Source organism: Leptopilina heterotoma, unplaced genomic scaffold (assembly GCF_015476425.1).
Source record: "Leptopilina heterotoma isolate Lh14 unplaced genomic scaffold, ASM1547642v1 Lhet_214, whole genome shotgun sequence".
NCBI classification, from domain to species: domain Eukaryota; kingdom Metazoa; phylum Arthropoda; class Insecta; order Hymenoptera; family Figitidae; genus Leptopilina; species Leptopilina heterotoma.
The window spans coordinates 943777-964879 of NW_025110932.1; the positions used below are offsets into that span (position 1 = coordinate 943777).

The 21103-nt window shown below is 30.2% G+C and overlaps 3 protein-coding genes across 5 annotated transcripts; 1 reads left to right on the forward strand and 2 right to left on the reverse strand.

Annotated features, from left to right (window-relative positions):
• Nucleotides 1–357: 357 nt before the first annotated feature.
• Nucleotides 358–4764, reverse strand: LOC122501778 (protein ERGIC-53). The gene is made up of 10 exons (XM_043611510.1): nt 4556–4764; nt 3658–3714; nt 3152–3422; nt 2968–3067; nt 2766–2877; nt 2526–2697; nt 2258–2448; nt 1946–2151; nt 1645–1838; nt 358–1536 (listed from the first exon to the last, which is right to left on the reverse strand). The coding sequence occupies exons 1-10, from the start codon at nt 4722–4724 to the stop codon at nt 1500–1502; spliced, it is 1509 nt and encodes a 502-aa protein (XP_043467445.1). The 5' UTR covers nt 4725–4764; the 3' UTR covers nt 358–1499.
• Nucleotides 4765–5712: 948 nt separating this feature from the next.
• On the forward strand, nt 5713–8932 carry LOC122501781 (vesicle transport through interaction with t-SNAREs homolog 1A). The gene is made up of 4 exons (XM_043611517.1): nt 5713–6185; nt 6410–6468; nt 6571–6918; nt 7811–8932. The coding sequence occupies exons 1-4, from the start codon at nt 6092–6094 to the stop codon at nt 7961–7963; spliced, it is 654 nt and encodes a 217-aa protein (XP_043467452.1). The 5' UTR covers nt 5713–6091; the 3' UTR covers nt 7964–8932.
• Nucleotides 8803–19891, reverse strand: LOC122501777 (long-chain-fatty-acid--CoA ligase 5). Of its 3 annotated transcripts, none has more exons than XM_043611507.1 (9): nt 19753–19891; nt 17376–17524; nt 14734–14857; nt 13806–14142; nt 13269–13737; nt 11629–11919; nt 10245–10466; nt 9285–9602; nt 8803–9213 (listed from the first exon to the last, which is right to left on the reverse strand). In XM_043611507.1, coding segments are annotated over exons 1-9 (2049 nt in total). In that variant the 5' UTR covers nt 19754–19891; the 3' UTR covers nt 8803–9075. The 3 variants fall into 3 exon arrangements, with proteins under 3 accessions (XP_043467442.1, XP_043467444.1, XP_043467443.1); XM_043611509.1 differs by lacking the exon at nt 19753–19891 and adding an exon at nt 17604–17625; XM_043611508.1 differs by lacking the exons at nt 17376–17524; nt 19753–19891 and adding an exon at nt 15720–16262.
• Nucleotides 19892–21103: the final 1212 nt, after the last annotated feature.

Sequence of the window (21103 nt, forward strand, 5' to 3'; positions counted from 1 at the left end):
ATTTATTTAAAAATAAAGTTCTTTAGAGTCTTTCTTTCTGTAAATCAGGAAGTTATTTAATTTGGTAAAATGTAAATGTATTCTAAAAACCTGTAAAAGTCAGGGAATTTGAAAAAAACAAAAGGCTACTTTTATCTATCACAAATATTATTTCATAAGGAACAATAAAGATAGATGGTAAAGGTCTGAGTTTTAATCTTCTCTCGAAGTACTTTGTTTAGTTTTCTATTAGGCACTTCTCAAATGCTATAGACCTTCACTTTATTCTATGAATAATATCTAAAAAGCAGTACCATTTAAAAGTTGTGTATGGATTTTGTGATTAAATGCGACTAAACTATAAGAAAAGAAAGGCAATTAATTAAAATGAAAGAAACTGAGGATTCTTTCACGTTTATTCTTACTTGATAGATTTTCTACATTTACAGATTTTCTATAAACTCTTATAAATGCAATGAGGTTAATGTGAGGATGATTCATAATTATAGGAAATTTTTCCCCCAAATTTCCCACACACATGACATGCTACAACTATTTAACTATTATGATGTTGACACCTTATGATCCATTTATAATCGATAGTAAATTCTTTACAAAATACAACGAAGACGCGACACACCCGGACATATTATCAATATTCTCGCTCTTCTTTCTCTCACATGCATAAATCAATTAAGAAACACAAAAGCATTCCGAATTTAATTAACAATTCCTATTAAACATTCATACCTGCAAAATCAATGAAAAATACATTTAAAAATTGTAATTCATAAAAATCCAATAAGTTTTACAGTATTCACGATATGAATTACTCAGTAGATGAGGCTATGCACAAAATGCATTAATGTAAAATAAAAATTAATAAAAAAGTCACTAGAGAATTGAAAGTTCGAGTAGGAGTAAAAAAATATAGCACACTTTTCAAGAAACTCTAGTCACATTTATTCAGATGTAGCAAATATAAAAAAGTTATTTTCTTGTGCTTGATTCTGTTTGTTTTTTCTCAAAATATTTGAGTTAGATTTATATATTAATGGAATTTTTTTAATAGTTCAAACTGACTAAATTTGCTATATTTTTTAGAATTAAGAGATATCGTTTTTGTTCTAATCTCGGTCAACTTTTCCTTTCTTTTTTTTATTCATACAAGAGTTTAAGAAGACAACAAGTAATCAACATGTAATTGAGAGTCCCAAGCAAAGTACCGGTTATAACTTTCTAAACATCTCTAAATCGTATTCGTTCATCTCTAAATCCAAATAATTGTGAATTTAATGCTTCTATAAATAGTATGTATATAAATTATACGCACAGAAAAATACAAAATTTCTCATTATTTCAATTTATTTACACACTAATCAATCCGAGATAAAAAAAGTTCAACTAATTCTTCAATCAGGACCTTCAATATTTTAGTGTTATATAAAAATTCCATATTAAGTTAATACTTGCATTGAAACTCTTTATCGACTTAAATTTTCCTAACAAATTAATTATTACTAATAAAACTTCTTCGCTTGTGCTTCTTTATTGTCTCTGAAAAAATCAAAGAAATGGTTAAATCAATTTTATTGTATTAATAATTTTTTATTATAAGTTGCAAAATTAATAACTTAATTTTCAATATAGGTAAAAGAAACTTACTTGTATAAACTATACGCTAAAAGAAGACCCATTTGAATTGAAATAAATAATAAGAACATTGTTGTCGTCAAACAATTTTGCGTAGGACAACTGCCTGCATCAAATTTCATATTTTGTTTGTCACGTTTTAATTCATTTAGTCCATCTCGCATCTCTGAGATGAGTGAATGGTAATCATAGCCCATTGGTTGCACCTAAAATTTTTTAAATTTTATTTTCATTATTTTCTCAATTTTAAATTTAACTATTAAACTTGGAGTAAACGATCTATATAAACAGTTTTACAATATATTATTTGTACCTGAGCAGTCGGAGCACGGGCTTGATGATTCATAATACCATCTGCTTTTGAATTAACTTCGCTCATAACAGATTTAATTTCGCGAGCCGCATTCATAATTAAATTTTGATTATTTAACACAGATTCTACTTCTTGTCTACGAATTGTGTCTATAAGTGGGGGAGGTTGAACATGCTGTCCAGGTTGTCCACCAGAAGCCTGCACACCTTTAAAAATAAACATCTTGCTTCAAATAATCTTTTAAAATATAATTTACAAATTAATGTAGTTTAATGATTAGATAGTGTTATATTGAACTTTTTTCATTTTTACCAGCGTATTGTATTTGCGAAATTAAACTTAATGATCTCTCTTGCCTTCCGACAATTTCATCTAGTTTTTTGTTAAGTTCGCGTAGAGCATCGAACATTTGACTTTGACCAGAGAAAATTTGACGCAATTCTCTTGAAGTCTCTGTCTCGTACCACTCATCTTCTTCTGATTTTAATTCTTCTGGATGCTCTCTACAAAATTAAGAGAATAATAATAATTGCTCAAAAAATTTAATTTATAAAGAATTATATTTTATACGATATTATACTTTTTATATTCTTCTTTTTGCTGATCCATTTTCTTTTGATATTCTTGGTACTCTTGATTTATTTTCGCACTGTCTTCATTTGAAACTTGATGAATTCCTTGAGGCATTTGCCCCGGAGGATGAAGAGACGTTGTTAAAAAATGAAATACGTCATGATCGTCCGCCAATCCACCTGTAAAATTCTTTTAGTTTTATCTTTACAATTTCATGGAGTCAAAACAAAAATTTAAAAGAAATTACCAGTGGCTGCAGAAACTCCGAAGTATCCGAATTGTGGCAGAAAAATGTTCTCCTGTCGGAAGCACATTTCGTAATCTTGTTCATTGTTCGTCATACCATTGTGGAACAAAACCTAGAAAATAAAAAGAATTTAATGTACCTATTATGGAAACAGTAAAATATGCATATCATAAAAGTAATTTAAACTTGTTAATCGACATACCGTTAAAGTATTTTTGTAATATTCAATTTTTGCTCTTGTAGGAAAAGGTTTATTACGAAAATCACGCAAACATCCCCCTGTAAGTTGACCGACTCCATCGCTAAAAACAATTTATAAACTAAAGCAACTATTTAATTTTAATTTATTATTTATTCGAAAAGAAGTTTGGAATTTTACTACTTACTTGCTGTGGTCAAAAGTTTTTGTTCCATCGTTTATAACACCCATAATATATGGATTATTATGCTTGTTATCATTGTCGAAGGAATCAAAGAAAATACCAAGACCAGTCCACTGATCGGAACTCCCAAAAACAGTTCCATTGTATTGACCTTTAGAAGTTGTGAACCAGAATGCTAAACCATCAGCTCCAACTCTTCCTCGACCAGTTACGCGAAAAACAAGATCAACCTCCCACCAGTCAAAGTTGGTCATTTTCTTCGTCCATATCGCACCTAATTCCAGACAGTTGTATAAATTATTCAATAATATATTAAAGTGCTATTTGGAAATATCAAAACCTATATAGCAAAATTTACGTTCTATTCAATTTGAGTGTATTTCAAATCAAAAATTATTTCCAGGATTAAATAGAATAAATTAATTGAAAAGCTTTAATAATATTAATATCTATGGATTAATTTAGAAACAAAGGGGCATTTATTTGAAATAATTATATTAAGCTTTTACCCTTTTGACTTCTTAATGATGGTGCAACTCTGACACTGTCCGAACTTGCGATTGCATCTGTAAATAAAATTAATTTCTATTATAGTAAGGAGAAAAAAAAAATAATTATCAAAATGCCACTTGTATTTATTACATTGTTTTTCTTTTTTTGAAAGAAAACAAATTGTCGAATGAATTAAAGCGCTTTATTAATTGATGTATCGATTAATAGGTATACAAACTTTCACCGACGAAAATATATATAATTGTATTTAATAGTGATTTCATTATTAAAATAATTTTTCCAATATTAACTAGAGAATTTAATTCAAGTCCTTATATATAATTCTAAAATACGACCTGACGAAATATTTTCAGCCAATGAACTTAAGATTTTATAAGAAAAAGTATATGACCTCAAAATATTGCATACGTCAACACAAATTCCTTTCGTATATTTAAAACTATAGAATTAAATTTTTTTTTACATTTCTCTTTACTGTATTTTTTTTTCTTCGATTAGTTTTTAAAAAACTATTAAAATATTATAACAATAATTACTTAAAAAAAGGAGTAAATAAATAAATGAAACTAACATTTAAAAATATCAACACTATAAGATATTTATAGAAAAATTATCAAGTTCTGCGTCTCTTTGTTTAAAAAATTAACGAAAAATTAAAAATTTTGAAAAGCCGGAAAATAACATACGGTACTAGTAAAAGTTCAATCAGTAAAACAGAAACCTATAACTTAATACTCGTAATCGTGAAATAAATTAAAAATGAAGTGCCTAAAAGTTAATAATCATATATGTTCTGAAGGTAAATTTGAAACAAAAATATTTTCTAAATAATAAATGGTTTTAAAATTTTTTGAAACATATTGAAAATATTGGTTATATTTGAGTTTCACTTACTTCCTCCATATTCCCAGAAAGGCACACTTCCATCTTTTTGTGCAAGGTACGTAGGTTTAAATGAATATTTATATTCAAATCGGCGATGAATTTGATCCGCGAAAATCTCAGAAAACACAGAAAATAAGAGAAAAATTACTAACCACCTTACTTCAGCAGCCATCGTCATTTCCACATTCAACTACAACACAAATGCAAATACAAAGTGATGTGTATATATATGTAGAATCTGAAAATCCAACGTTGAACTTTACTGATTGGTGAACATTTTTTAATATTGCTTTTGATAGGCTTATATTTCACTGACGTGTCAACATGTCCGCCATTTTCAACCAGGTCATAAATTCTTTGAAAGAAAAGTCTTAAATTCTTTTTAAAATTTTCTTATCTGCAACAAAAATCTTTATAATTTTTAAATTAAATCTTTTATTTTTGAAAAATAGAAATATTTAACAACATTTCTGTCAAAATTTCACTTAATTTTATATTCAAGTGTTGAAATTTTAAATTAAGCGCCCATTTCTCTTCCACGTCGTGACGTCGATAAAAAAAAATCAAAATTAATTTTAAATATACATCGTAAGTTATTAAACAATTATTTGAATTAATTTCGAAATAATTTCTAATTTGTTTATGTAAATGTAGAAATTATGTGACATTTTAAATAATCAATAAATTAATTAAAATAGGAACATTTGTGGGGATTAGCCTTTATTCCAGCAATTTCACGTGATGTCATTACCGTCATTACCATCAAGCACGCAAAACTGCTCAAGTCATATTAAGTTACGTTATTTATTATAGATAGAATGATAGAATATCCAATAATTAATCCAAAAAATAAACATTTATTATGATCGAAAATCCTTAAGATCGAGGTGCGATAGACGGTCTATCATATACATATAGACCAATGCATTTTAAGGTTATGTTTACTTACCCTCAACGCCCTCAACTATGCGTCATATGTAAAATTATATAATTATATTGATTTACATTTAAAATTCATTCATAAATTGGATGAAACCGAGGTTGGTTAATGGACCAGTCAACGTTTCTTAAAAGAAATTTTATGAAATTAAAAATGTTTCATCAACTTCTGTATTATATTTGCCGCCCGAAACACAATAACTTCTGCAGTTGCGCAATGCGATGTACTTGGGCTTTGACAGAACAGAAGCAGATGGAGGATGCACGATGGATGCAGTCGTGTGTAGCTGAATCATACAGAAACTTACTTTTTGTTCCAAAAAGTTTTTTAACAAATTTTTGAAGCGTACATGTCTGTTCAAATTGGTTCAAACAACCTTTCTGCAAATGTCTCACGATTAATGCAAAAGTTATTTCGAGGCTTTCTCATAGTACGCTCTAAATGGATAAATGTACTTTATAAAAAGAGTGTTGTATATTTAACAAGTCATAGTTTATACATGTTGAAAGTGAATTAATCAAGTTTCATTGAACCTGGCACAAATTGTACTAGAAATGTCTAGATTGATCAGCACTTAAACATCCAGCTGCATTTTGATATAAGAAATGACGACGCTCATTGACAACTACGAGCAACAATATGCAATTTTGACAGCTGACATTACTGCCAAAATTGGTAGAATAGCAGTTTTAAACATCAGTAAGTTTATTGCAAAACTTGTATAATTTTAAGACGTTTGTACTATATCCTAAAATAATAATTTGGTAAATTGATATTTTTTATGTAAATTTTTTTCACCAACTCAAGTTTTTTAATACTTAATTTGCTTAATTTTGAACATTTTGAATATTTTGAATTTCGTAACCTTAAAAATTGTGACTCGAGAATAATCGATAGTCTAACATTCAATTTGTAATTTACAGATGAGAAAAGGCCGTTTATACAAGATGTTGATCGGGAACTCGAAGAAGCTCAAGAACTGGTAAACATTTTGGTCAACCGTGACTTGAGTTTGAAATTTTATTCGTTAAAGTAATTAAAAAATGTTTTTTTCTGGGTATTGAAAAATATTTATTTATCGCAGCTCGAGCAAATGGAATTGGAAGTGCGAGGTGTCTCAGGCTCAGCAAGAGATCGTCTCCGTGTCAGAGTCGAGAGTCACAGAGCAGAACTTAAAAGATTAACTCAAGAATTTGATTTATCAAAGAATCCCAAAATTGATGTCATTGATTTGGGTATTGAAGAGTCCTGGGACAATGGCATCACCGAAGAGCAAAGAAAAAGATTGCTTGATGCTTCCGAGAGAATAGATCGAACTGGAAGAACCTTACAAAATGGGTATCGAATGGTCCTCGAAACTGAGGAAATTGGTACTCAAGTTTTGAAAGATCTTCACGACCAAAGAGAAACAATTCAGAGAAGCAGAGGAAGGGTAAATTATTTCCTTGTTTTCATTTTTAGAAAGTAAATTCTACTCAAGTTCTCCATTTTTTTCATTGACAAAATTGCTAAAGTTTTTTCTACAAAAAATCGTTCAAAAAGTAATGAATAAACTTTGGTTTGTTTGACATTTTATGGAGGAAAAAGGATCTCTTGAGTGCAGTAAATTTTTAATTAGTTGAAATTTAATCTTTATTTGTATTATTGTTAATAAGTGTAATTTGAGTTAGGTACTTATTTTTGGAGGTTGAATTTTAATTTGTTGCTTTTTTCTTTTCATGTGTTAATATTGCAGTGCTCGAACTAGGTCCGTAAATCCCGTAAAAGTCCGTAACTTTTCTTGAAGTTCGTAAAAGTCAGTTTTTTTAAAAAAAGGTCCGTAAAGTCTGTAATTTGATTGAATTGTAATTTAATTTTTTCGAGAAAGTTTATTTGCTGATTTTTCTTCTTAAAATTATTTCAAGTTTTTATTTTCTAATACATATTTAATTAAAAAATTTACGAATAATCGAAATTTTACGTAAAATTGAATTTAAAGAAGAATTTTAGTTAAAAATTCTTGAAAATAATAATTGAATTGATAATGATTTTATCATTCGGTCATCTTTAATTATTACAAAACATGAAGAAATTGATCACATGAAGTTATCGATATCTTCATGTTTTATAATTATGAAAAATTGAATTTCTAGTTTTAAGTAAAATGTTCTCTCATTTGACTCGGACTGGTTATATTTTTGTCAGTAATTGGTCCGTAATAATATTTAAAATAAAAAAGGTTCTTATTTAGCATTTTTTTCGAAAAATATTAAGTAAGTATTAGTATTAGTATTTAGTAATAGTCATCAAGTTATCTTGATCACGACTTGAAATTTGAATTCCAGTTACGAGACACAGATGCAGAACTTGGACGAGGATCCCGTCTATTATCTGGAATGATCTTCAGGGCTTTTCAACAGAGGCTAATCTTGGCTACAGTCACTCTTGTATTGATATTTGTAGGCTGTTTTGTTATTTATTACAGCTTTAAGAGCTAAATAATGTGCCTCGACTGAGTCTAAGGGAAAAATCCAAAAAAAAAGAAGCAAACCAAAGGATCTAATCCTGCTTCTATTTTCAAGTATTTCACATGATATACAGTTCTTGTCTATAAAGTTTAAAGTAAGTTATTTGCAAAGCAACGCCTCAGTAAGATGAGTTTTTAATTTATTTATAAAATCTCGTCACTACGGCCGACACGTGACACGTAATGTGTACCGCGAATTTGGAATTTTGCCATTTACACAAGTACACGTTGTTCTTTAAGATTGTTGTTCAATATAAGAGGGTGAAAACCCTCCGCAAATTGTCCTTATAAATCAGTGGACTGAATTTAGAAAGCAATTTACACTCGTCATTGACTGACAATTCTAGTCATTTGATAAATGTTCTTTTCTTTAGTGTTTAAGAATGTAGAGATTTAATGTGCAATTATCTGCTGGAATTTTTTTAACAATTCAAGCGGAATTCTATAAGAAAAATGCGGGAAAACTCTGGAATCTTGTATATATTTTTATTTTTTTTTATTCAACAGTGTCAGTTTGTTTGTTCTTTTTCATAAAAAATTTAATCATTTTTCGCGATAAATACATGATCATTTCACTAATGCTAATGTACTTCACTATTTAAAACTACACTTTCAAACGCACTTCTTAATTTTTTGGAAATAAGTAAAAAGAGATGTCACTTGTTTGTTTTTAATTTTTGTTTTTTGTTTTTTTATATATGTACATAACTGACGTGAATGGATAAGAGGGAGAGGGCAAAAATTAATTGTAAATAAGACGTGATGGTTATTTGTGAAAGTATAATGTAATTTGTAAAGAAATAGGCAAGCTTAACAATATCTCGATTTTATTATCTATCACGTTATTATCAGAAGCCTTAATGGCATTCTTCTTTGTGATCGTTTCGCAATGCTATGTATCGATGGAAGAAATGATAAATAATAAAAAGATATATCAGAAGATGAATAAATCGTATTTTTCATAATAAAAAGATGCGATTCACTTTGAAAAAAGGCGACGTGAGAAAATTGGCAAATGTGGCGACATTATTGCTGCTTTCTGGTGCTGTTAGATTTTATTCGAACAATATATGCTCAACCTGGTCAGTCTAGTTGTTGATAAAGATCCTCCAATTGCGGCTTGAAATACGCCTTCAACTGGGGCCGTTTCGTTTTCAACGTCGGCGTTAAAAGTCCATTTTGCACTGAGAACGGATCAGGATGGAGGTAAATGTCTTTGACCTGCAAAATAAAGGCAATGTTTTATTTCTTAAAAGACTTTCTTAAAAGCCAAATAATGTTTTTTTTTTTACCTGCTCAAACGATTTAAGGCCAGCTTCTTTTCCCCACGAGTGCATATCATCGAGAATTAACCTTTTCACTTCGGGATTAGCGCAAAGAACACTGAGAGTGCCCGGTATTTTGTTCTCCAGAGCCCAGCATTTGACAACATTGACATCGGGAACAACAACTGCGACAACGCAAGACTTGAGCGATTCCCCATGAACAAATACCTGATGAATGTACTGGCTGCGAATGTATATGTTTTCTATTTTCTCTGGGACAATGTATTCGCCCTGCGATAACTTGAAGATATGTTTTTTTCTATCGATTATCTTGAGTGTTCCGTTCTGCAAAGGGAAATCTATTTACTTTTCACTAATATAAATAAAATGACTTGAGGGGCTGTCCATAAATTACGTAACACGTTTAGGGGGGAGGGGGGGTTCGAGAAAATGTTATCATATGTTACATGGGAGGGGGGGGTTAATCATCATTGTTACGTAATATTTATAAGGAACTTAATCTCTTTATAATGGATATATTTTTGAAAAGCTGTCCCTTGCCGCCACTTCAATATAAGTAAAAATCGAATCATTTCGCGAACCGATTCTTGGGAATAATATACAATTTTTATTGTTAAAAAATCAATGTTATATTTTTGGTTGTTCAGTATGATTAATAAATTTATTCCTCTAAATGTTTTTTATATTTAACTTAATTTTGTATTGCTATTGTACGATATAAATACTAAAAATAACAGTAATAAACAAATTTGTTTCGAAAAACGTTAGTAAAAAAATATTTTTAAAAATTACGTAACATTGATAAGGAGGGGGGGGTGTAAAACGATTTTGTTACAACTTGTTACATAGGGGGAGGGGGGGTTCAAAATTTCACTAAAAACGTGTTACGTAATTTATGGACGGTCCCTGATGAATTTCTAATTTTTACTCTTTATGCGTTAATTAGGAAATAAAATGTTGACGTACCGGCAACCACATGCCGACGTCACCAGTGTGATGCCATCCCATTTCGTCGATGACTTGTGCAGTTTTCTCGGGATCCTTGAAATATCCCATAAAAACGTTTGTACCCTTCACACACACCTCCCCTTGATTGTTTATAGCATAATATTCCATTTCGGGAACATCAACTAGTTTCACACAGCAACAGGCTACTGGAGGTCCCACGTGTTCAGGAACATAATCACCCTTCAAAAATTAAAATTCCAATTATATTTATTATTACCTATTAAATTATTTTCTCAATTTCTAAAGAGAAATTAAAGAATTAAAGTGAATAAAGGAGAAAGCTATTGCTTTCCTCATGCTTTCCTCATGAGGAACTTTGATTATACCAAATCGCATCGTCTGTATTGCAATAATTATTTCAGAATGCTGACGTCAGTGACACTAAAATTCGCGTAATTCGTTTGGCGTCTTAACAATTCGAGAAAGGTGTGACAGTTTGTGATTACACGTGCCAAAAACACGTGGTAATGACGTTTTTATTAACCAATAAGCCAACATTTACTCTCTCCCAGTTGATTTTATCCCTTCAAGATTAAAATAAAGAACCGCATGTGAATAGTATGTTCGAATTACTGATGCAAATTCTAAACTCGTTGATAAATAAATTTAGAATTGAACCAAATAGATAAGGTATATAAACTTTAAATTTTACTCTGTTTCAATTTCGGATTTTTAATTCTGAAAAATTTATTCACCATGGAACAGAGGTGACTTGGTTTTTTGAAATGTAAATATTGAAAAGCGATAAATGTGAATATTATGTGCGTACGTATACACTAAGGAGTCTTAGGCTCTAGAGAAATTTATCTACACACGAGTTTATTTTTGGTTCGTTTGTTGACCGCAAAATTTTGCAATAGATTGCGTGTATTCTCAGAAGAACATTTATTACATATATGTATAATGGTGACGATAAATCATGCGTTTTCATTGGAATTTCCATCAGTCTTAAATTCTCGATTAATTGGTTCTGTCTTTTTTAACTTCCAGTAGCAAAAAGCAGAGATTAAAAACCAGAGATTAGTTTTTAAAATAACTATTAGTTATTGATTGAATGAGCAAAATTAATGATGAAATAATAAAAGAAATTAATTGAATAAGAAATATGTACTTTTCAGTTAATCTTGAACTAGTGGTTTACACGCATATGTATCCATTTTAATGATTTCCCAAAATAGCAAATGATGCCCTATGCCAAGTTTACCTCAAAACCCTGCAACTCTAAACTTTGCAATTTTGTAAACAGGTTTAGAAAATAGAACATTCATTCAGAATTTACATATGTTTATGCTTTCGAGTTTATCAATTGAATAAAATCATTTGTTCAGAACGAAACACATACCTGTATAGTGAGAGTGATTGGAGCACAACATTCGGTTTGACCGTACCCTTCAACTATAAGACAACCGAGAGCACATCTCGCGAATGTAAGAACATTTCCTGCCAAAGGTGCTGAGCCGACCACCATGAGTCGTAATCGGCCTCCCATTCCTTCTTGGATTTTTTTGAAAATAAGCTTGTCCCACAAGCTGTTGTTCCTTATTATACACTTTTTGATTTCACCTTCTTTTGCCCTCAGTCCCATGTTAAAAAGCATTCTCTTCAAACATGAGCTCTGAAGTTCTGCTTGCACCTGTCCCAAGAAACAATTTCACAACTTTTATTTCCTCTACATTCGTCGGACTCTATAGAGCGTGAAATCGGTTAAAACATCCAATTATATTTCATCTCAATCAATCTCAATCAATCTCAGTAAGGAGAGTTATACAGAGTGCAATAGTGTCAATCTGTGTCAGTAGTAAAAATGATTTATAGTCAATAGCCAATAATTTCTTTTTCAAAGTTTTAATAACTCATTTCTGTAAAGACTAAATGGCTTAAAACTATTTTCATTTTTATAAAAGCAACTTATTTAGTTAAGGAAAACTGTTTTAAATATTTAAGAATGGAAAAACGGAAAATGATTAATGTTTCATTGTATCTTTTGTTGATGGTTGGAAGATGATTACAATTCCCATTCAATGTGTGCTTTCAATTTCGAGTGATTTCGAGGCTACCCGGAAAGCAAAACTTGTCTGCCAATTCAACCCACCTGTTTAAAGTTCTTGTCGCCATGCAACTTCCTGAGTGTAAGAATCTGCATCTGTCACTGGCACATCGTTTAGTTATTGCGCAGTATTGACAAGATTTCGACATTTCACTCAAATAGTTGCAAAATTCAGGTTCACGGTGACTTTTTACATTTTCAACATTCAGTTTAATTCATTTCACTTTATACTTGATTTACTTTAATTTCAAATTTTATTTTCATATTTGTTCAACAACCCAAAAACTGTCTTAAATATTATGTATTTTAAAAAATGTATTTTTTAAAAATAAAGTTATTCATTTTACATTTAAGAAATTAGATAGTGCCATTGACGGGAATTGATAACTTCCTGTCAAGTTAGCGTGAATGCAATTTATTTCATGTGATACACTTGGGTATATTTATAAACAGATAGACTACAAAGTCATTTTCAAAACAGTGGTGTAATATAATTAGTTTGGAAAGCTATTTGAAAGAAGGTAGGTCAGGGAACTTGATGTTTGTGACGTCAGTAAAAAAGCCTGATACTTTTAGTTGTCAATCTATTTACGATCGTGACGACTCAATTCACAAAAGTCAGAGTCAGAGAGAGAGAGAGAGAGAGAAAGAGTTGTGTTTATTTTTAACGGAATGGAACTATCGAAATATCATGTAAAATGAAAACTCTCATGAATATTATCAAAGTTCTATTAATAAGGGGAAGTAGTGTTAACTTGACTAAAAATCAAAGACAATGTGATTTCTATTTTTACTTTTGGCTTGTTACCTTGAATGATTCGTATCTCTAAAAATTTCAAAATGTCGTCGCGACTTTCGATTGTAATCTATAACTTATTGGAGTTGTAAATGTTTGCGACAACTTGAAAATTCATTGCTAAGTAAAAGTTTTTTACCTTGTCGTAAAGGCGATTTAATAATCTAGGAACTGCCGGCATAACGGAGGGTCGAAGAGCTTTCATGTCGTCGGAAAGTCTTTTGATATCACCACTGTAAAAACCAACGGCCCCACCAACCATGTACATTCCATTCTCGCAACATCTCTCCAACATGTGTGCAAGCGGTAGAAAACTGATCATTGTGTCCTTTGCGGTTGGCTTATGATCACCCAACTGGAGAATCACGGCACAAACTCCTGCCATGACATTCTGATGAGTCAACATCACTCCCTTCGGGTTCCCGGTAGTTCCAGACGTGTAACAAATCGTACAAAGATCTAGTGGTTTCGGTGGTAATTCAGGGTAATTCTTCTGGGACCCAATTCTCTCCACATCGTCGAACCTCAGTACCTCTACACCAAGATTCTTCGCCCTCTGATTTGTCGCAGGCCTCGTTTCTTTGATTACTATTAATTTCCTTAAACACCTGAAAAATTGAGTCAAATGCAAGTTTACAACTTGGTCTTATTGTATTTGAATCTAGGTAACGCTCACCTTGGTGCTTTGTCCAAGAGAAGATTACACTTTTTGTCATCCTCACAAACAACCAAACTGATGTCGGCTTGGTTGATGATGTACGCACAGGCGTCGGGTCCTAAGGTATCGTACAATGGAACTACTACAATTGAATACGTGTAACATGCTTGCTCCGTGAGAATCCACTCTGGACAATTTTGACTGTAGAGTCCAACTAGAGTCTGTGATCCAGGTGACAGTCCACAACAAATGAGACCTGAGCCAAGATTCTTTGCCCTGAGAAGTGTTTCGTTGTAATGAATCCATTGATAGGGCTTGCTAGGGTTCTCTCGCCAACCCAGACATGGTCCATTGTCTGTTATTTCAATTTTATTTCAATTTTAAGCAATTAGTTTAAGTGCACCTTCCAAAAGTAGAAGTTAATATTGCGAAAACGGGTAAAACATTCACAAATTATAATTCATTATTCCCTTTGGATTACGTGAAAAAATGCATCTTCTTTACTCTATCTTTATAGCGTAGTCAATCGCAAACTAATTCTTCTTGAGGCACTTAGTGCCAAGTCAAGAGCAGACACACCATTAAATTGTCCATCTAATAATCTCATCTTGTTACATTTCAAGTTTAATATTTTTAGCTGCGTGAGAATGAGAAGCAAAGTCAACTTGCTTTCATAATTATAGTTTGAGAAATTAGCCTTAAAAACATTAACTATGTATTAGACTACATATTACCCTTTAGTAAACAAATCGATTTATTAAGTGGTGCAATGCAAATCAACTATTTTTGGAAGATCGTAGGCGTGTTGTAAGGAATTATTAATAAAGGCTAAACATTTAAATTTATAAAGTTCAAAGACTTGATTATAGATATTAAAGAGCATTAACTTGTATTATTAAACTTAACCACTCGAATAAAAAGAAGAATATAATGTTTTCATACTCACTTGACTCTTTGGCTCCTTTTCGAAAAGCGTCGTATAAAGTTTTTGTATCTTCATGAATGTAACTGACGAATTTACCTTGCTTGCTATCCTTGTAGAATTTGGAAACCCTAATCAGCTCAGCACCCTGAAAATCGTTCCTTATAAAATCTCAAAACTGATTTTATTAAAATTAAAAACACTATTTTTTTTTTTATTGAACACGTTTTTTTACACTTTTTTTTAAATGCCCACACTTGCATCTATATTTTTCTAGCGATTTCTATAAACTATAATATTTAAGTTTTTTAAATAAAATTATATTAATCAAAAATTAATTTAAATAAATCATGAATTCAAAAATTGTAAGCATGTAATTTAAAAACTGATGATTAATTTTTCTCTTTTAACTGATTTTCTTAATATAATTCATTATTCTTACGAGATTTTAATATTTGAGACTTGACGAATGTGATTAAGATTTTAGGAAATCAGATTCAGTCACTATTTGAATTTTCTAATATTGGCTTTGTTTGAGCCTGAAAAACGTAGATTCGTAACTTACAATTAAATAATAAAAAAAATGTGATAGAAATTAAGAATCCGAAATGAAAAACATGAAGAAAATGAAAACGATTTTTGAAAAATATTTTGAAACCAAGATTCCGCGCTTTTGATTTAACGATTCTGGTGGTATGTAGTTTAATTGGAACCCTGATTAATAATGTTTGTAATTTATTTCCTGTCACGGTTCCAATTTAGCATTTTCCACTTGATTGAAAAATTTCAAGATCAAAATGAAGAAATGTGATACTTTTCGTCTTGATTGAACCTTGAAAACATGACATTTTACTATTTTTGAAATACACGTCGTTATTTAAAAAAATGATACATAAAGTAGTAAGTCGTCTATTTTTGTACACTAATATCACTGAAATTAAAAATTCACTTGTACACACTGATGTTGAAAAATGATATTAATTTTGATAGTAATATTATGAATGAAACACCTTTAACGTCTCTGATTGTTCGTTCATGTCAAGGGGAAGGCGTATTGGTTCGTGAAAGAAGCAACCCGGCATCTCGGATGCTCTTTTTTAATATATGAGGAAACGTCCCGAACAGAGCAGAATTAACGGGGTCTTTATTCCACGCACTTTATTTATAATAAATTATTTAATTTTTCAAGAATTGAAGCGTGTTTTCGTTTATTCTTTCGCACCTTGGGATCAACTGATCCACTAATGGCCTCGCTGAGCCTCGCACACCCGCTAATACGAATTTCTTCGAGAGCTTTGGCTTTGGCTTTGGCTGAGAGGTGTTGTCACGAGGTTTTCTGAGAGACGAAGATAGGAAATGAAAAAGACAGAGAGTGCCAGGAGGAGAATGAATAGACACGCGCAAAGCTCATCCTCGAGACGATTCTCAATTTAAATATAGTTTCCCCTGAAGAGAGTGTACATCGTCCTCGGCAAAACACTCGTTGCGAAATGCCCAACTACCTGGTAAACATGCACTTCAATCGATCGATGAGTTGAATTTTATTATTTAACATCTTTCATGAAATTTCAGCATCACAACAATTGTATTTTCATAGAATAAATTCTGTGTATGTGTAATGTAAACATTTCTTACATCTTTTCCTTGAAACTACATTCAAAGAAATAAAATCTAAAACACAATAGTGAACATTTTATTTGGGAATTTTACTCAAAACAATAAGATTTTTATTTTATTTTCGCAGTTTAAGTTTCTTCAAATCAGTGTTAATAAAAAGAGTAGTTGAGGTGCAAAATTTCATGCTTGAGCAAAATTGAGCATATCACCATTCTCAAAATTGAGTGCAATAAGAAAAGGTCTTTGAAAAACGATCTATTATCGTAAAAGTTGTAAGAGTCTCGTGCTAAAATTAAAACAGAACTCTCCACTTGTCAAAATATAAAGTTTTCAAAAGCAATACGATTTTGAGTGGAAACATCACACGATTCACACGTCTAGAAAAAAAACATCTGATGGATTGTTACATCATTAATAGAAACTATATATTCTACTGAGAAACTTTATGAAAATAATAATATACCTACTAGAACGAATATAACTGATTGCTATATAAAAAAAATCTTTTACATCTTAAGACCTGTAGCAATTAGAATTATCATTATTTTTTATGGATATATGTAAAGTACAGAAAATATACCATGCAAAGGGTAAAAATATTAAAAGAGCAATTTTTCATTAGATATTTTCTTTATTTTCTTTTTAAAATTAATTATAAAAGACAAAAAACCACTAGGTTTACAAAATGAGATGCAGGTTGAACAAAAAATAATATGTTTATATTTTCGTAAGCGCGATGATTAATAATAATATAATATGTTTGCTTTCGTTGTCTATCGTACCACATGAGCTGGTATAGAAAGTTTTAGTGCGACAACGAAAACAAACCTAATAATAATAATAATAATAATAATAATAATAATAATAATAATAATGACAAGCAAAAAAGTATATAAACTACTTAAAAGACTTATATATACATATATATATATTGAAGAAGATTGAAAAAACCTTTTACAAAAATAAATCTCTTTAACTACTGTCAATCTCAAGCTGCTACTTGTAGTTTGAAAATGCTCTCAGAATATTTATGAGATGGCTTTGCTCACCGGAAGAAGTCTCGATTGGGAGTCAAGAGGCATCAGCGGTGTTTCTGGAATCGGTCTCGAGACGTAATATGCTGCAACTCCCGTGAGAACAAGAGCACCTGCTGCTCCTCCCAGATAAGGCAAATAGTCTTCTACATAAGACTGTAACACTTTCAATTTACATATTTCTTAGTGCATTCATGTGATTAATATTACTCCATTTTGAGTAGTGTTTTCTTGTAAAATTACCAACAATGACCAACGGGTTTATATTTATGGAATAGGGTGTTATTTTCGAACCAAAGGAAAATAGGTGAATTTTTCCAATACATATTATACTCTATTATACAGAATTTTGTCCATTTTGTATTAATAATGTAACATTACAATAATATTGTCACGCTGGAAACGTTTAATCAACTATATATAATAATAAAATAGTTATTTTATTCATCAAACTGTTTCTGCGCATTATGAGCGAATATTATTAAAATAAAATAAAGTGCGTATGTCTTTATTAAAATGAAAATAATGATTGAGAAAATTTTTATTTAAAAATTATATATTTTTATTGTATAATTCTAGTGACTAGTGTGTAGTGTAGTGTGTCTTTAAAATAATTTACAAATTGGTTAGGTCAGAGACATCTAGAAAATTGTTTTAGAATGATTATCCAGTTCATGTGAGGTTTGCACGTTTGCTGTGCAAAAAATCCGATCGGTAAGGTAGATAGCAAACATTAATTCCACCCTTCTGGAATAGTTGAAAATTGCAAAGAAAATACAACTTGCACCATGTTGCAGTAGTGTATTGGTTATTTCAAGGAAAAGAGAAACACATTTTATTATTTTTATCTAAACAAGGGTAATTTAAAAAAAGATACTTTGTTTCCAGGAAAAACTCTATTTATATATATATATATATATATAAACAATCGATATTTTAATATCGACTATTTTAAATAATTTGAAAGGAAAATAAAATCATTTTTTAACATTTTCCAGAAATCTAATGAATTATTATAAATAAGGCACTTGGCTTTTTATTACAACATATATATGATAATGCTATACCTATTTTGAGTATTTTTCAAATAACTTGAACATTTTATCTATGCAAATTTTTTATTTATTTTATGAAATTTCCTTATAAGAAAACTAGGTAATACTTAAAGTAAATATAACTAGGTACATACATGTTAAAGTTTAACACATTCTTCTTTTAAAAATTTAATACCTTTTTTAGTTTTAAGTGTTAATATCGTTTTCTAAATATATATCTACTATTAAATATCCAGAATCTAATAAAAATATTTCACAACTTTTTTTACTAGTGGAAAAAATTAATTTTCAATATGTAACTGTAAAATACTTTGCTTTTTTCTCATCTTCATTAATAGTATAAAATTTGTGAAAATCATCAATATATAGATACTTATAAATATTTTAAAAATTCGTTTAAGGTCAGCGATTGTATATTTATAAATATATAAATTTTGCTTTCCCACGTCAATAAAAAAATTCATTGTAAATGTCAACTTGAACTTTTTCTTAGTTATAATGAAATTTAACAAAATCTTAACATTTTTGCAGAACGTATACATTTTGGAAAGTGGTGAATATGTTGCTGTATTCTGATGTGAAAAATTTGCAAAATAACATATTACAAAAATCGAGCCACTAACCTTTACTTATTAATTAGGCGAAATGATAGTTGCTTTATCAATACCTTTGAATATTAATCAATTTTTTATTGACTCCAAAAGTTACATAAGTTAAAGTTATCACTGATTCCAAGTAAAAGTAATCATTTTTATTCTAAGAAGCAAAAAGAAAAGAATGGTAAAAAAGAATTGTCAGCGCTGTTTTACTATTTGAAGTGCAGAAAAAATAAGTCATTCCCCTTTTAATCCAATTAAAAATAGGGAGTAAAACTGTCTAACGTGATATGTATACTATAAGAAATTGCATGACCTACATTGGTTTACAACCAGCTCATAATGTTTTTATTTTCATGGAATTTACCCCTCAATAATTATTACTTATCAGATTGCACTAAACTTTCAATCATTATCTGACAAAAAGACGATAATTTTCAATTTACAATAATTCTTCACATGATTTTAATTATGAAAAATCTTTATTTTATTTATAAATAAGCTTAAATTCTTGTTTATGACAAAACTTGTTCCTCCTTTCGATAAATTATTATTTAAAAATCCCAACATGGCAAAATTATTCATGTATTTAAAAATTTGTTAACTAAAACGAATTTCAACTTTTTTCTGTACATTTGTTGGATCAATATCTGAAAGATTTTACTGGAATTTCACAGTGATTTTTTGACGTTAAATTAAGAGTGAGAAAGAAGAATATAATATTAATACAATCTTACTTACTTTTGTAAAGATTGATAAAGCAGAAAAAATTCTCGTTTCAAGGAGACACCACGAGATTTATAATTGATATAAGTTTTTGAAAATACAAGAGGAACTGACTTTGACTGGGGATGATGATTTCAGTGTGAGAAAAAGAAAGACGAGGAAGTTTTCGACGAGAGTGTCGATGGTTCCAAAGGCAAGGATAACACCCGAAGGTGATTTTAGGCACGAGAAGACGTCGGTCAGGGCCACGGCATGACACTCGTCGTGGACTTGTCCGCTCGCTGCAGATGTTTCCTATTCACTACTTTTGTTCCTGCGGAGCCCTGACGTCACTTTGCGGAGAATCGATGCCGAGCGCCGCCACGGGTTAGTCTTGTCAATTTCAACCCTTAAACGCTACCCTGCCATGCACACACAATTTTTTTTAATTACATAATACATGCAATTTCATTTTTCACTGTTTGGTTCGCCTGTCAAAATTCTTATTCTAACTAATTAGAATAAACTTTTGTCCATCAAAAAATAATAATATTCTCGTTTTAAAAACTTGTTTAATTTTAACTGTTGAAAAGAATTTATATAATACTGCCGGTGGATATCTGTGAATTATATATATGTATATAATATCAGTCTTTTTTTATTTTTCAAATTATGTAATTTATAAATACATAATAAATTATTAGTTTTTGTTTCAAGTTTTACTACTTGTTTTTTGAATTAAGGAAGGTAACGTTACACCTACTAATCTTGAAATTTACCCCCTTATGTTATTTCTAGACGGGGTCGTTTAACCCTCTTGAAAGTGTCATTTGTCAGGTATATTATTCTGCCGAAGCCTCTTAAAACTTATCTGAAAAAGTTTTATTTGTCTTTCTCACGAGATCACGCTAAGAAAATAACATATAAATATATGTTATTATTATTACTCCTTCAGACACACTATATATATAGTTATTTCATGTGTTAAATATAATTATAATATGATTATATTTAATATAATTAATATATAAACTGATTTTAATATTATACATAATGATTATACAGAAACTTTTAATTAAAAGACAAAAGTAACACGAACGTATAACCTTCAAATGATTTGCTTCTTTAGGTACCTTTCTTGGGAGTGCGCGTCACATATATATATAGCTGATAAGCAATTATTCAAGTTAAGGGATTCACGAGAAAATTATAACCCACGTCGAAAAATTCCATGGAAGTACCCTTGAAAATTCCGTGGAGTTTACATGGAAATTCTGCAAGTTTTTTATTTTAAATAAAATATTTTAACATTTCCAGGGTTGCCACAGGTCAGGAAAAGTCAGGAATTTTTATTAAAGTACTGAAAAAAATTGAATCTAGAAGCAGT

Excerpts from the sequence above, each read along its gene's own strand:
- LOC122501777 (XM_043611507.1), bottom strand. Across the intron at positions 14,143-14,733 it reads AAAAGGAGCCAAAGAGTCAA|ACAATGGACCATGTCTGGGT; the intron begins GTGAGTATGAAA and ends TTGAAATAACAG. Across the intron at positions 11,920-13,268 it reads TAAATCGCCTTTACGACAAG|GTGCAAGCAGAACTTCAGAG; the intron begins GTAAAAAACTTT and ends TTCTTGGGACAG.
- LOC122501781 (XM_043611517.1), top strand. The coding sequence starts at position 6,092 with ATGACGACGCTCATTGACAACTACGAGCAACAATATGCAATTTTGACA. Across the intron at positions 6,186-6,409 it reads AATAGCAGTTTTAAACATCA|ATGAGAAAAGGCCGTTTATA; the intron begins GTAAGTTTATTG and ends TGTAATTTACAG. Across the intron at positions 6,469-6,570 it reads TCGAAGAAGCTCAAGAACTG|CTCGAGCAAATGGAATTGGA; the intron begins GTAAACATTTTG and ends TATTTATCGCAG.
- LOC122501778 (XM_043611510.1), bottom strand. The coding sequence starts at position 4,724 with ATGACGATGGCTGCTGAAGTAAGGTGGTTAGTAATTTTTCTCTTATTT. Across the intron at positions 3,423-3,657 it reads ATCATTAAGAAGTCAAAAGG|GTGCGATATGGACGAAGAAA; the intron begins GTAAAAGCTTAA and ends GTCTGGAATTAG. Across the intron at positions 2,449-2,525 it reads CAAAAAGAAGAATATAAAAA|AGAGCATCCAGAAGAATTAA; the intron begins GTATAATATCGT and ends TTAATTTTGTAG.